A 13,997-nucleotide genomic window follows, 5' to 3' on the forward strand; every position below is an offset into this window, starting at 1 on the left:
TGGCTCAGGGGCCTCCAGTTCACCATTTGGTATTATCTCCAAATGAGGTTATACTCATGGTCTTTCTATTGTCTATTTCGGTAACATTAGATTATTCTTTGCAAGTATTGAGATTCCACCACAGTCTGTTCCCTTCTTTTGGCTTTGGTGTTTGTGTGTGTGTATACATATATATGTGTATGTATGTATATATACATATGTTTATGTATATATAAATACATAAATATATATAAAATATATTTTCATTGATTTCAGAGAGAGAGAGAAAGAGAAACTTCAATGTTGAGAGAGAATCATTAATTGGCTGCCTCCTACAAGCCCCACACTGGGGACCAAGCCTGCAACCTGGGCATATGCCCTGATGACTGGGACTGGAACTGTAACCTCCTGGGTCATAGGTCAACCCTCAACCACTGAGCCATGCCGGCATGTCTTCATGTCCTGAGATTCCTGAAGTCCCGAGGTGGCCCAGGCCTCTCTGAGAAGCTCTGCTCAAGAAGCAAGCGGGTAGAGTTCTGTCCGTGTTGAGTTGACAGGAACTGGATAACTGGGCTCAGGATAGGAAGACAGGACTGCATTTCTTTGAAGTCCCCATTGTTTCCTGAGCCTCTTTGAGGCCCTCAGATTCCACCCAGTTCTTTAATGAGACCATCCAAGGGAGCAGGAGCAAAGTGCTGGCCTCATGTGAGAACAAAGGTGTCACTAGATTGTGATGTGATGGATGTTTGGGGTGGCCACTCTCTGCTAAATCCGGAAGGCATTCTCTGAATACAGCATTGACTGAATGCTGCCCAAAAGATACCCTCGGGGTTCTGAGCGATCTTGTGGCTGAAATGATTTCTATCCTCCCTACAGTTTTTTCCTCCTCCTAGCCCCAGACGGCTTTTACCTGATATGTGCTGATTTGCCTCTTCTCATTTGGATAAGCTGTGGCCCCCTTCCCTGTTTCCCCCTTGGGTATCCATATGTAGCTTCCTTATGTCATCAGGGGAAGAGAGAGGCTTGGTCCGTTTTTTGCGAAAGTTGAACAAGAAACTGAGAAGCTCACTGTACCAGACAGACATCCTGTTAAACTGAGACTCCATCCGCTTCCCCTGCATGGGCAGCATTGGACAGTTCAGTTCAGTCCCCACTCAGGGAGAGCTGGGAGTGCAGTTGGCATCTGAGTTGCCTGGCAAATGAGTGAGGGAATGAAAGTCTATTGAATTAAAATGTCATCAGTTTTAATTGTACTGCTGAGAAAAAGAAGAAAATAATACACTGAAAAAAATCTTTAGCCTTCAGCTTGACTTGTCTCTTTTCTTAAATATTTTTTATTCACATTGTTAACAAAATTATAAAAATAAAGTTTATGAGCCCTGGCCGGTGTGGCTCAGTTGTTTGGAATGTTGTCTCATGCACCAAAAGGGGGCAGGTTCGATTCCCAGGTCAGGGAACATACTCAGGTTGCAGGTTTGATCCCTAGTCGGAGCACACACAGGAGGCAACCTATTGATGTTTCTCTCTCATGTCGATGTGTGTCTCTCCCTTCCTGTATCTAAGATCAATTTTTAAAAAATTTTAAAACATCAATTAAAAATGTTTATGGACAAAAATCGTGCACCTATGGATGAGGACAGTGGGTGGAGCAGGAACTGGGAGGAGGGGAGTTATGGGGGGGAAAAAAGGAACAAATGTAATCTGAACAATAAAGATTTAATTTAAAAAAAATGTTTATGGATAGTTATGTTCTATATACAAGTATTTTCTTACATTGTGGCTATCTCCTTATTAACATTTGAATGAATAGGGATTTTTTAAAAGGTTTCTAGTCTTTGGCCAGGGCAAGAATGAACATGCTACCTGTTGAAATACTGTAAGGTTTGAGTTTGGGAGGAAAGCTAACAAAATGTCACTAGTATTGTGTGCCATGTGTTGAGGTGGTAGGAACAAGTATGAACCCGCAGTTGTTGGTTCCCCCCCCCCCCCCCAATAATATTTAGAGAATTTGATTTCTTTCCAGGGACTTTTTTTTTATTGTTGTGGTAAAATGCACATAAAACTTGTGTGTACATTTAAGCACGTTGTTATACAACCATCACCACTGCCCACTCCAGAACCTTTTCATCATTCCAAACAGAAATTCTGTCCTCAATAATCAATAACTGCACGCCCCCACCCCCATTTAACCCTTGGTAACCACTCTTCTCCTTTCTCATACAAGTGCAGTCAGACGACATTTGCCTGTGTGTGTCTGGTTTATTTCACCTTAGGGAATTTGATTTCATGCATCCTTTTCAAATAGGTTGCTCTGGGGGATGGTAATAATCAAAACTTAATTGTCCAAAGCCGTGAGTTTGAAATTCTGTATCCGAAGGGCTGCAGTCTTTATGAAACCAACTGCTTAAAATGATGCCATTTTGAGCAAGAATTCCATGTTCAATTTTTTTTTTGCTGTTTTTAAATACTCCTATTATAAGAAAGTTTCTCATACATGAAATGTTAAATTTTCTTTAAAATTCCACTTTGTTTTTGTTAATCCTCACCTGAGGATATTTTTTCCCATTGATTTTGTCAAGATGGAAGGGAGGGAAGGAGAGAGCGAAAGAGAGAGAAACGTGGACGTGAGAGACATCAGTTGGTTGCCTCCACACGCACTCCGAGCTGGCTGGGGGATAGAACCTGCAACCCAGGTATGTGCCCTTGACTGGAATCGAACCCGAGTCCCTTCGGTGTGTGGGCTGACGCTCTAACCACTGAGCACACCGACCAGGGCAAAATCCCACTTTCTGTTGTTGTTGCTGCAATTGTGGTGGTTTGGAGGATCATCACCTGTACTTACTGGCATCTGGGGTCTCATGGAGGCTTGAGGGAAGTCTAAGCTCCCCAAATAATGGAATCAAGTTTAGTGACGTGTGAGTGGTCCCCAGGAAGTGCTGATACTGACATGACCCAATTCTTTCATGCTTAGCCCTGCACGCTAACCCCACCTCCACCCCAGTAGCATCCAGCTCTTCTGGAATCCTAGAGTTTCTCAGTGGAGAGGACCCCCCCCCCCCCCCCCCAATCCTCGTGGACAGAGAAAGAGAACGTGTCGGTGGTCAGAAACGTGATGTTCACCATCAGACTGAAGCATTACAAGGCTGCCTTCCCCTTTTCCTAGCCGAGACGTTTCCCAGGCAGTCATTGTCTAGCCGCCTGCCGGGTAGCCCCTTCCCGTTTTCCCCGAGATGGTCTGTTCCGCCGAGAGGGCCGTGCCACGCTGCGTGGGCTGGGGAGCCGCCGAGGGGGAAGGCAGCCGCGGGGAAACAATGCGCCGCGCCGGCTCCTGGCTTTTGTTTGCTCGTCCCCGGTACCTACTCGCGGTCCGGCATCGGGCTGCGGCGAAGTCGGGTGTCCATGCGCCTCGGTACCCCGCGCGCGGGCCGAGAGGAGCGGGGATCATGCCGGCCCTCTGCACCGTCCGCCTCTCCCTGAAAGACGTGCTGTGTGTCCGGGGGCCCGGCCCGGCCCGGCCCGGCCCACGTGCGGCCGACCCCGGCGCTGCCATGTGCTCTCGGGCTGCAGAGCGGCTCCTCTAGCGCAGCTGCTCCGGCACCTCCTCTCCTGCGTTGTCAGCCTGCACGCCGCTTCCTTACGAGCTAGCTGAAGAAGGAGCCCGTCCGCATCGTGTTCTTGCCCGGCCTGTGTCAGGAAAATGTATTCTTAAAAAAAAAATTATTTTTTTTTTCTTAAAGAAAGAAAGAGAAAGAAGGGAGGGGGAAAAAAGGTTGCCATCCAGTGGAGGAAGGAGTAATTCCCAGCTCCATTCAGGAAAAACGCAGGCTGAAATATGCTTCACTGTTTTAAGTTGGCTGGGCTTTTTTTTTTTTTTTTTTTTTTAATCACCAGAAGGGTTTTTTTAGTGACATCCGGAGCCAGGAGGGTGCAGTGCGCCTTTAAGGGAAGAAGCGCCTCACCAAACTTCGCTGTAGTTGTAGCTCGCCGTTTGCGTAGGGCAGGAAAGTGTTAATTTCTTATTTGTACACTTTTTTTCCCCCGACTTCCTTCCTATTCACTTCATTAAATCTAGAGGCAGTTCGGCATGGGAGCCGTCTGTATGTTGAATTAGGGCTCGCACTCTTGCGCAACACGTCACCAGTCGGAAACTGGGGGTTTGCTTCTGTGATTTATTTCATTATTGTGCTGGTAAAAGGTTTGGGAGGGAAATCTTTCGGGGGTAGAGCTTTAGCATTGTGTAGCAAGTTTTCTTTTTGTGGCCCCCCCTCCCTCCCTTAGCACTGAGTTGAGTCAGTGTAGCCAGTGGAATAAGTAATTTTTTAAAATTAAAGAACAGTTTTAAATGTCCAAGGATAATTTTACTTACATGTAGGAGTAATCTTACTCCACTCCTTTAAGTGCTAAAAGCACCGGGAAATAATTTAGAGAATTGATTTCCATTAGAACAAGACCCTTGGAAATCCCTCTACAACAAGCACTGCATATGGATGTGTTTGGGGTCTTGGGGGAGGAGGGAAGGATGTTTGTAGCTGTCTGCATTCCTGCATAAAAGCCTTACTTTAAGGGGAATAATGGTCAGTACTTTGTGTGTTTCCATGTGATTCCAAAACCGAAATTTAATAAGAATCTGCATGTATTAGCAATTGTAATAAAAATTATTTTACTAGTTCTTTTTGTAGTTTAAATTGTTTTTGCTTTTTAGCTACTTAGATTTAGAGATTTAACAGTCCAACTATCACTAGCTTATGCTTTGTTCCCCCACCCCCTTTTTTTTTTGCAAAGTTAAGGGGGGGGTGAGAGTAGAAATACTCTTTTACAACTTCCCCCTCTTCATTTATCCCACTGAAAAGAAAAACAATGAAAAATTTTACAGCATGAAACTGAAAGTGAAGTGTCACAGTTGTTCAGGGTTTTCTTTAAAGAACAGAATAACATATTTTATTAAAATATTTTTACTTGAGAACATGCATATTGCTTTTACTGACATGCATTTAATGAAAAAGAAATTCCTTTATTAAAAAAAAAATCATCTTAGACTGCTCCAAAACCATGCAGCTTGTTTTACGAAAAACACTAAAATGAGGTTTCAAATACCAAAAAGAAGCATACCTTGTTTTAATTTTTGAAAGTAGATTTGAATATTAATTTGTTTCCTTATCAGCTTAATTGTTAAAATGCAAGTAAGAATCAGAAACCGCCCGAGCTAAAAAATCTTTAATTCTGCTGCCTGAAATAATAAGAGGAGAAAAAAATATGATAAGTAGTTGTCAATATTAAAACAGGCTGAAGGAGGAAGGCTTCGGGCCTTGTAGTAGGGAGAATGAAACAGCAGATTTGAGTATCCACAATCCTTTCAGTATTAAATTTTCAGTAAAATAAAATTACTTGTATATGAAAACATAGCCTTTCCCAGCTCTCTTTTTTTTCCTGATCAGCTGATGAAGAGACTAGCAGCTCGCTGCTTTGCTGGCTTGTTAATTTTATCCCCACTAACTGTGATTTCCGATAGCCGGCCTGCTGATAGTGGTAAGGTAAATATCCTTTTTCGTTGCCGTCTTGAAGATTCAGTAGAACTACATCCCAGGCATGTGTAGGTGTGTAACACATCAAAAGCCGGTGTTCTCTGTATTTCTGTGTGCAACTGGGTGCTTGAGAGCAATACCATTAACTGTTGACAGCCTTGCATGCTGTATTTATTATTAGCATGTTCAGCCACCAAGATTTGCGGGACAATTTCCTTTTCTTAATCTTTGCTTAGCTGCAGTGTGTTTAGCTGTATAGTGGGTGTCCTGCTTTTAGGCAAATGAATATTAATGAAATGATGTGGAGCTTTTTTTCTTTTTCCTCATAATTCATCAGATCTCGCCTTCTTCATCGTGGTTATCTGAACATTGTAGGATCGTGATAGAAATTGTCTTTTGATTATTAAGGCCTGGGCTCGGACTGTCTGTGTGCATGTTGCTTCTATGGGTTTGCACATTGGGAGATGCATAGAAAACATATTGTAAATGCCACAGGCATTTTTTAACATACCAGGTTGTTGTGTGTTCTGCACCAGGTTTTCTTCACAAAAACCTTTCTTCTTCAGGAGGCATTGTACACAAGTGAAAGAAATTATGTCTGAGCTGTAATCACTCTTTATATTGATTGTTATACTCACATGATCATAAATATTAGCCATGTTTGGTGCTGTGGAGAAATGAAGGTAATTGCCTTATGATTAGAGCTCTTTCAGCTTCTCGAAAGGATTGATTAGCATTTGCATACTGGAGGCAATATTGAGAGGCAGGAGGAACAAATAACAACATCAGTTATTTGGTGTGAGAAGGCAATCTTAAAATATAATTTAAAGGTTTTAAAAAATATTTTTCTTTCTGTGGTTAAATACTCTTTTATCTGTTGTGGTTTGGGCTTTTGTTTTTTCTTTTGCATCCCCTCCTTCTCTCTCCCCCACCCCTCCCACCTCTGTTTTTCTTAAGTTTTGAGATTTACCAGGGGAAAAAAAGTTTAAACTTCTGGGTCTGTCACATGGATCTTTTAGCCATTTATGAACAGGTTTCTTTTATGCCTGGTTGTTTTTATAGCTATTTTATTATCTCTCTGCATTAGTGCTGCTGGCTCTGGTTTAAAGCAAGCGTTGGCAGGTAATTGGAAAAAAAGTGTTTGTTGTTTGTGAGTGTGTGTGTTCTTCATCGGATGACTTAAGTGCCTTTACAAAGGAATGTGGCTTTGTACTTCTCCGTTTCCTTGTTTATGAATGGCTACGTGAGAACAAAAATCTGGATGCAATTTTGATTTATGTTGTGAATCATGCATACATTGATGTAAAAATCTTTTAAAGAAATGGTCAATGCTTATATGATGGTAAGGATGTATTCTCAAGGAATATTTTTTTCTTCACTCATCCCCCCTTTTTTTTAAACTATATCTTTTCCTCCCTTACAGTAACGAGACAGTTAAGGTCTTTTCCTTCTATTGAGACACAGTTTCAATTGGATTCAGTTACCTTAAACACCTAAATGTTCAGATCTGCTCGTATTTGTCATAGTCTTCCTTACTATTAGTGTTTCAGGCCTTCAACATATTTTGCTCATGAAACAGACTTGGGTTAAAGATGCGTTTTATGTGATATGGTGGTCTTCCCTTTTCCTTCCTACTCCACTGATTGCTGTTAACTTTTATTTTTTGGTTAGTTTGTTTCATTTTAGTCTAATTAATTCAAATTCTGTGTGTGTGTATATATGTTGGTTATCCTCTTGTCTTGAATTTTTCTCCTTCATTCCCTTGTAACAGGCCATTGAAGACGGCAATTTGGAAGAAATGGAAGAGGAAGTACGGCTTAAGAAACGAAAAAGACGAAGAAATGTGGATAAAGATCCCGCAAAAGAAGACGTGGAAAAAGCTAAGAAGAGACGAGGTCGCCCTCCCGCAGAGAAATTGTCACCAAACCCCCCCAAACTGACAAAGCAGATGAATGCCATCATCGATACTGTGATCAACTACAAAGACAGGTGAGTGCCTCTCCCCTTCCCCTTGGTCATCTTCACCGAGACCCCACCCCCGCGAGGCCATGTCAGAGCAGGCGTTACTGAGGTGTGCACTGGGCCTGGTGCATGCTTTCTACTTAGTGTTTTGTGGCTTTCACTCAAAGGTGTGTTCAAAATGGCCACTACTGCTGTCTCGTATGATGTTTGATGGCTGTTTGGGAAGCAGGAGTTTAGATTACAAAACTAAGGAAATCTGAACTGGAGAAGGATTCTTAGGGCTCTCTGAAATACCATCAGGGGTGTGGAAGGATTGAAACAATAGAGTGAAATTATACTTCTGGTTTGAGTTGTTAGAGAAAGAACAGTCCTAGCATATTTAAGGTAAATATTTCATGTTAAGACTGTTTACAACCAAACAGGTGCTTCATCGAAGTTACGGGTCCTTCTTTCCTCCAAACACCCTTGACCGTCTTGTCTGAGCACTTGCTTGAGCCATCTTCTTCTCCCCCCTAATACTATATAGACAGCGTGGAAAAAACTTTGCCTCTTTTTCATGGAACTTTTGAATGTGAATTTTGAGAAATCTGTCCTGGACACTAGCCCCAGACCATTTTAAACAATGAGCAATTATTTGAAAACCAAAGCAAAGGTGTTTTAGGGTGTCAGCCCGCTACAGTAGATAACCTAGTTAGACTACATTCTGGTTAGTTGATTTGGTTTCCACTTGCTAAGCATGTGAATGGGACGATTACATGTCATTTTGATGGAAAAATTTGATAGGAAACAAAACAAACATTTCTCTAAATTGCATATGGTATTAATCATTTTTAGTTACATATATATATTTAGTTACATATATATATATATATATATATATATATATATATATATATATATATTTTACATTAACTAGTGTTGCTCTGTATTCCTGAAAGTTTTAAAACGAATATCTAAGTTGTGATTTTAGTTTTTCATTGTGATTTTAGTGAATGTGTTATACCAGGGAGAGAATGTCATTATAAAGATTAAATAGTCACAAAAGCAAGAAACTTTCAACCATGGGGTTTTATTGTTAAGTTTTTATTATATTATTTATTAGGAGTTTTCAGAAATGGTGACGAGTGAGTGAGTGGGAGGAGGTGTGTGTGAAGGGTGAGAATAACTTGCCCTCTTTACCCACCAGGTCTTGTTGGTCCCCCGCTTCTGATTTTTACTACCCTCCCCTTTTTTCACAGAATTCTGAAGTGGCCACAAGGGGGACAGCCCTATTATATTGGGTCTGGGTGAGCTACTCCTTGACACAGGGGGATGACAGCAATTCAGGGAGGAAAATTTGGCCAGAAGTCCGTTCTTTTACTACAGTGAACAGCAAACTTCCTTGTAAACCAAGAGTCAGTAACTCTGTCAAGTTTCTATCTACCCCCAGCCCGATGGGTAGGTTTGCCGGAGGCAGGAACAGTTTCCATCCAGGAAGCCAGCTTGGACTATGGCGCCTCATTTTATCAGCCCCTGGCTTAAAGAAAAAAAAAAAAAGGCAGTATCCCTCTGCATATACTTCTTACTCTTCTTGCCCTTTGTCTCAGGAGAGCAAAATGCCTGTGTCTCTGACAGGCATCTGGGTCATTACCTGCTGTGCGTGAGGTTAGGGCTGCCGTAGCGCTGAGAACAGCCAAGAAAGTCCTGGGAGGCTCGGTGCCAGGCCTGGTATTCCAGGGATGTCTGTCTCCTGCTTCGTGGCAGGAAAGAGGTCACCAGCCAGTGGACCACAGATGGTTTTCTTTCATATTTCACGTCGTTTTTTAAAAAATTAAAAAGCAAACATTAAATTAGCGAGCTTTTTTAAAATAAAACTTGAGAGGTGGTTGTTGTTGTTTCACACCCCCCCCCCCCCCCTTTTTGGAAAACCTGAATATCTAGCAGCAAACTACCCAATTTTCCCATCGGCAGCAGCTGCTCGGGGTGAAGAAGTGGCTGCCGCCTCTGCGGGCTGTCATGCTCTGGCTTGTCACAGTCCCCGTCACATCACGCACTTTCACTCCTCCAGTAGGAGTGTCCGTTACCATTTAGCATCATGCTTTTCACACCTGGCCCCTCCACTCCTTTATATCACCTGCTGGCTCCATAGCCTTTGGAGTTTGTGATTTAAGGATATCCATGGCTGTGGGCTGACCACTTTCCTAGAAACTGCGCAGAATACAGAGGTATAAGGTTAGGTCGCTTAAAAGTCAGCTAGGCATAGTGCAGTAGTTTAGACCACAGGCTCCTGTCTTGTTTCATATCTAAACAGATAGAGTGAGGGCCCGTTGGATTTAAAACCTAAATGTAAAAGGTAAAAAAGATAAATTAAGAAAATGGTTTTCAAATCTGACTACATCAAAATTTAGAACTTCTAGAGATTTTTAAAAAACAGTCTACAAGATATGTTATATGATATTTTCACCATATACAAAAGGATAACATTTACAACAAATTAAGAACACTTTGTGGCTCAATAAGAAAGATAAAAACATTCTGATTTAACTACCTGTGTTTGAATTCTAACTCTAGCATTTCGGGGCGGGGGGTGCGTGGCGGGGGGTGGGGGGTGATCAATTTACCTAACCTCCCTCCGCCTCACTTTTCTTATCCACAAAATGGAATAATTACTCACCTGCCTCTAGAGGCGTTACGAGGATTTGATGAGTGAATACAACCCAAGGTTTTTGGACAGTTTAATAAGTAATAATTAGCCTTTCAGACTATGTATAAGGAATCACAGGGGTGGGTGAATGGGGCTTGGCGCACGATAAAGTCAGTGTCCTTGCTGACAGGCTTCCCGTCTTTTTATTTCCCAAAAACACACTTTCTGTGGGACTGGTTATTGAGCAAGTCTTTAGTTGTATGGTAGTGGAAGGAAGGATATTTACGTCTTCAGCATGCAGACATTGCGTACTTTCCCCCCATACACACATCCTCTGGTTTTATTTATTTATTTTACCTTTCCTTTGAAAAGGAACCCCTCTAAGATCCATTCTGTTAGCTCCCACGTTTTAGGTACATTCTGGGGAATCTGCACGAAATTTCCCACCACTGCATGCCTCATGTACATTTCATGTTAGTAACCCTCTAGAAAAAGCACTTAGTCTATTTATATATTTTTATTTCTCTTACCAAACTTGGTGCTCAAGTAGGAGGCACTCAAATTAGGAGGGCTGTAATTAGATATGTTGTCATATTTTTGGTTGGATTTAGAAAACGCTGCTGGGAAACGTACCTCTCCATGTGCTCAGATTTTTGCACCCTTAAAGTCAGCTACTAATATAGTAACTGAACCTGCCTGGGAAGGAAGTGCCACCTGTGCTAACCTGCCTCCCATCACCCCAGTCCACGTTAGATCTCTATCAGGTGCAGAATAGCAGGGTAGTAAGTCAGACCTGCCATATATATTTAATTGATATAGAAGAACTAATTCTCTCTCGTGAGACAGTTCTCCCCACCCTACCCCCAACCTTCTTCCATGATTCTGGGACAGATGTGTTTTCTTTTAAATAAAGGACTAGGATGATGTACGCATCTATTGACTGCCTTTGTTTTGAGCACCAGGTCTCATTTTAAAATGTCACCCCAAAGAGCCAATGTTGTGTGGTTCATCTTTGTAAAGGCTTCCTACAGTGATTGCTGTCAGAGGCAGCACTGGCCCGCTGCTCCCCGTTCCCACCGCCCCACTGCCCCACCGTTCTATTTCCCCAAACAGAAAACTCTGTCGAGTAGTATCAGAAGGCTTTGCTCTGACTTGTTAAGCGTGCTTTGTTTTCTGTTTATGTAGGAGACTTCTAAAACCATATTCTCAGTTTATGTGATATTTATCCTAAGACTATTTCTTTGAAAATGAATTCAACCTGATTTGCATCTGTACCCTATAAGCATTGTCCCCGGGATGAGATGTTGAATACGATGCTGAAGAGTAGGGGCGGGTAGAGCTATTCCAAGTCTAGAGATGTGACTTATAGTGTTAACCTGAATAAAGAGAGATTCCTAGAGCGATTCTTAATGTTGAAAGAGGTTTTATCTCTACCTGGTCCAACTTCCCACAACCCATCTGTGTCCCCGAACCTCTGGCTGACTGTCGTCCAGCCTCGGTGTGGACATGCCCAGCGTTAGCTCCAGTGTTAGGAGACAGGCTACCTCTGAACACAACAGCCATTTCCTTCAGTAAGATGGATTCAGTCCTCTGACTTCCAGCTGTTTGTTCTACTTAGACCTTCAGAGAATCTAAGAAATGTCCTTTACAACATCTGCAAACACATTCACCCCAGGACATCCTTCTTCAGGCTGACACACCTCACCCTGCTCTCCGGGGGTACCTAGACTTGCACCACCCTGGTCCCCGCCTTTGGCACATACGCTTTCTTAGTGTCGCATTTGAAACGTGGCACCAGGAACTTCCACATGTATTCTGCGGGCTCATTGCAGGCTGGTTAGCTTTCTTATTCTGAACACCAGGATTCTGTTAACATAACTCAAGAGTGTGTTAACTTCTTCCAGCAACTTTGACACAGAGTTAACTCACAGTGAACATGTGACTTGTTGGAAAAACTCCTCCCCCAAACATGCAGATAGCTCTTTTCTCACTGGAATGCTGTATTTCTTTTTTCTTTTCTTTTCTTTTTTTCTTTCTTCCTTTTTTTTTTTGAACCTGCATCTACTGATATTATTCTTATCCACGTGCAGTTCCAATTAACTGATTTTTTTTGTTTACTCATTCTAGTCTACTGATAGAACTCTGAATTTTTGTGCCTTTAAAAAAAATCAAGTTTACTTCCTTGTCTTCCTAAGTTTTATTGGTCATCTGAAGATTTGCTATAGACCAGTGGTCGGCAAACTGCGGCCCCTTGAGTGTGGCTCTTCCACAAAATACCACGTGCGGGCGCGCACGTACAGTGCGATTGAAACTTCGTGGCCACACTCAAGGGGCCAAAGAGCCGCATGTGACTCTCGAGCCGCAGTTTGCCGATCACTGCTATAGACTATTTCTGAAAAATTGCTAACAGGCAAAGGACAGGTCTCTATATCATGCCCCTGAAAATCACTTCAGGTTGACATGAATTTATTAACCAGCAATCCTTAGAGTTGATTAGCCACCTGTGAACTCACATGACCATGCTATCATGTCACCCACACTTATCTCTCCTTTCTCAAGGTTATCTAGAAGGGCTAAAACCAAGACATACACATATATGGCCTCTCCAATCTATCCACTAAGAATCCCCGCTGAAAGAAGGAAATGAGGTTAGCTTGCCATGGCTTTTTCTAAGAGACCCCCTACTGCTCCTTAATGGTATTATTTATCTTCTCTAAATAGCCCGGTGGCATCTGAATAATTTCTACTAAGTTTTTAGCAAGGGTACACTTCAAGCAGAGCAGTCTCCAGTTCCTTTTCTTCTTTTGAAATGGGGACATTTGCTTATCTCGATTCTTCTGATTCCATTTCTGTTCTCTGGTCTCTTAACCATTATTAGCAGGAGCAACCTACACACGCTGTCTCAGGATGTAATTAGTTTGCAACTGGACACTTGAACACATCTGAAGCATCTCGGTACGCTTTCTATCCACTCTCCTTATCAGTAGCTTTTGTTCAGCCTTTATTATGCCTTGCTTTCAAATCCGAGCATTGTTCTCCTTCCCAAAGAACCTGGAATCGGCAGATGAGGTCATTGTCACCTCCTCCCTCCATCAATTGTTTGAAGACTTGTAGCAGGAGTATTTGGTGAGGCCTGGGCCTGTGGTTGCGAAGGGTTTGGACTTGAGGTCCACCAGCTTTGAGAAAGCGCACAGGGAAGCAGTGGGAGAGGCGGGCACTATCTGCCCGGCCTATCTGATTGGACACAGCCCTGGTACATGGTAGAGTGGCAGGGGTGACAACCGCAGGGCTTCTCTCTCCCTAGGGCTCCTCAGGCTCTGCTCTCTTTCCTGAACATGGACTGTCTTCTTGCCCCTCGTTTTAGTAAGCCCTGATTCTATCTAAGAAGGTGGCAAGCCTTAGCTTGTTGTGAGTCCTACCTAGCTCTTTTCACGTTGTAGAAAATCATCCATTCATTTATTGCATTCCCCCCCTCATTTCCAGTCCTGCACTGCACAACAGGGCCAGAGGTGCCTGCTGTCCTCCATGGGCTCACCATGTGGTGGGATGGCCCTCCTAATCCATGTTACTGAACAGGCAGTGGACTGGGGAATTCAGAGAAAGGGGGGCGGGTGATCATGTCAGTCCGTTATATGAGGCACAATGACATCTCATGTTTATGGTCACTTTTAGGGGGAAAGTGATATATATGTACTCATTTAATTCCTATATATGCTGGAAAGGCATTGGTTAGCATCTCTCTCATTTTGAGTAAAGCTGACTGCTATTTTGAAGGCTCACAGGTAGTCCACTCATTCTTCAGAAGGGATGGACTCTTATTAAAAAGCATTGCATTGTTCCAAGATTTTTCTCCAAAGTGCTTTACCTGGAGTGCATTTAGGTGCTTGCTGTGTGAAAGGCTTTCCCGCGTT

The 13,997-nt window shown here is 42.7% G+C and overlaps 1 protein-coding gene across 4 annotated transcripts in view; it reads left to right on the plus strand.

Annotated features, from left to right (window-relative positions):
• SMARCA2 (SWI/SNF related BAF chromatin remodeling complex subunit ATPase 2) overlaps positions 1-13,997 on the plus strand; it is a 168,203-nt gene that overhangs the window by 132,120 nt on the left and 22,086 nt on the right. For 3 of the 4 annotated variants that reach the window (XM_070431563.1, XM_070431561.1, XM_070431562.1), the window contains exon 28: positions 7,273-7,490. In XM_070431563.1, coding sequence (XP_070287664.1) covers positions 7,273-7,490 — 218 coding nt within the window. Of the gene's footprint in view, positions 1-5,414; positions 5,511-7,272; positions 7,491-13,997 lie in introns of those variants that run through there. The other variant, XM_070431564.1, reaches the window with a different exon arrangement.

This window comes from Myotis yumanensis, unplaced genomic scaffold (assembly GCF_028538775.1).
Source record: "Myotis yumanensis isolate MYYU_CA2020_CCGP unplaced genomic scaffold, mMyoYum1.0.hap1 SCAF_12, whole genome shotgun sequence".
NCBI lineage: Eukaryota > Metazoa > Chordata > Mammalia > Chiroptera > Vespertilionidae > Myotis > Myotis yumanensis.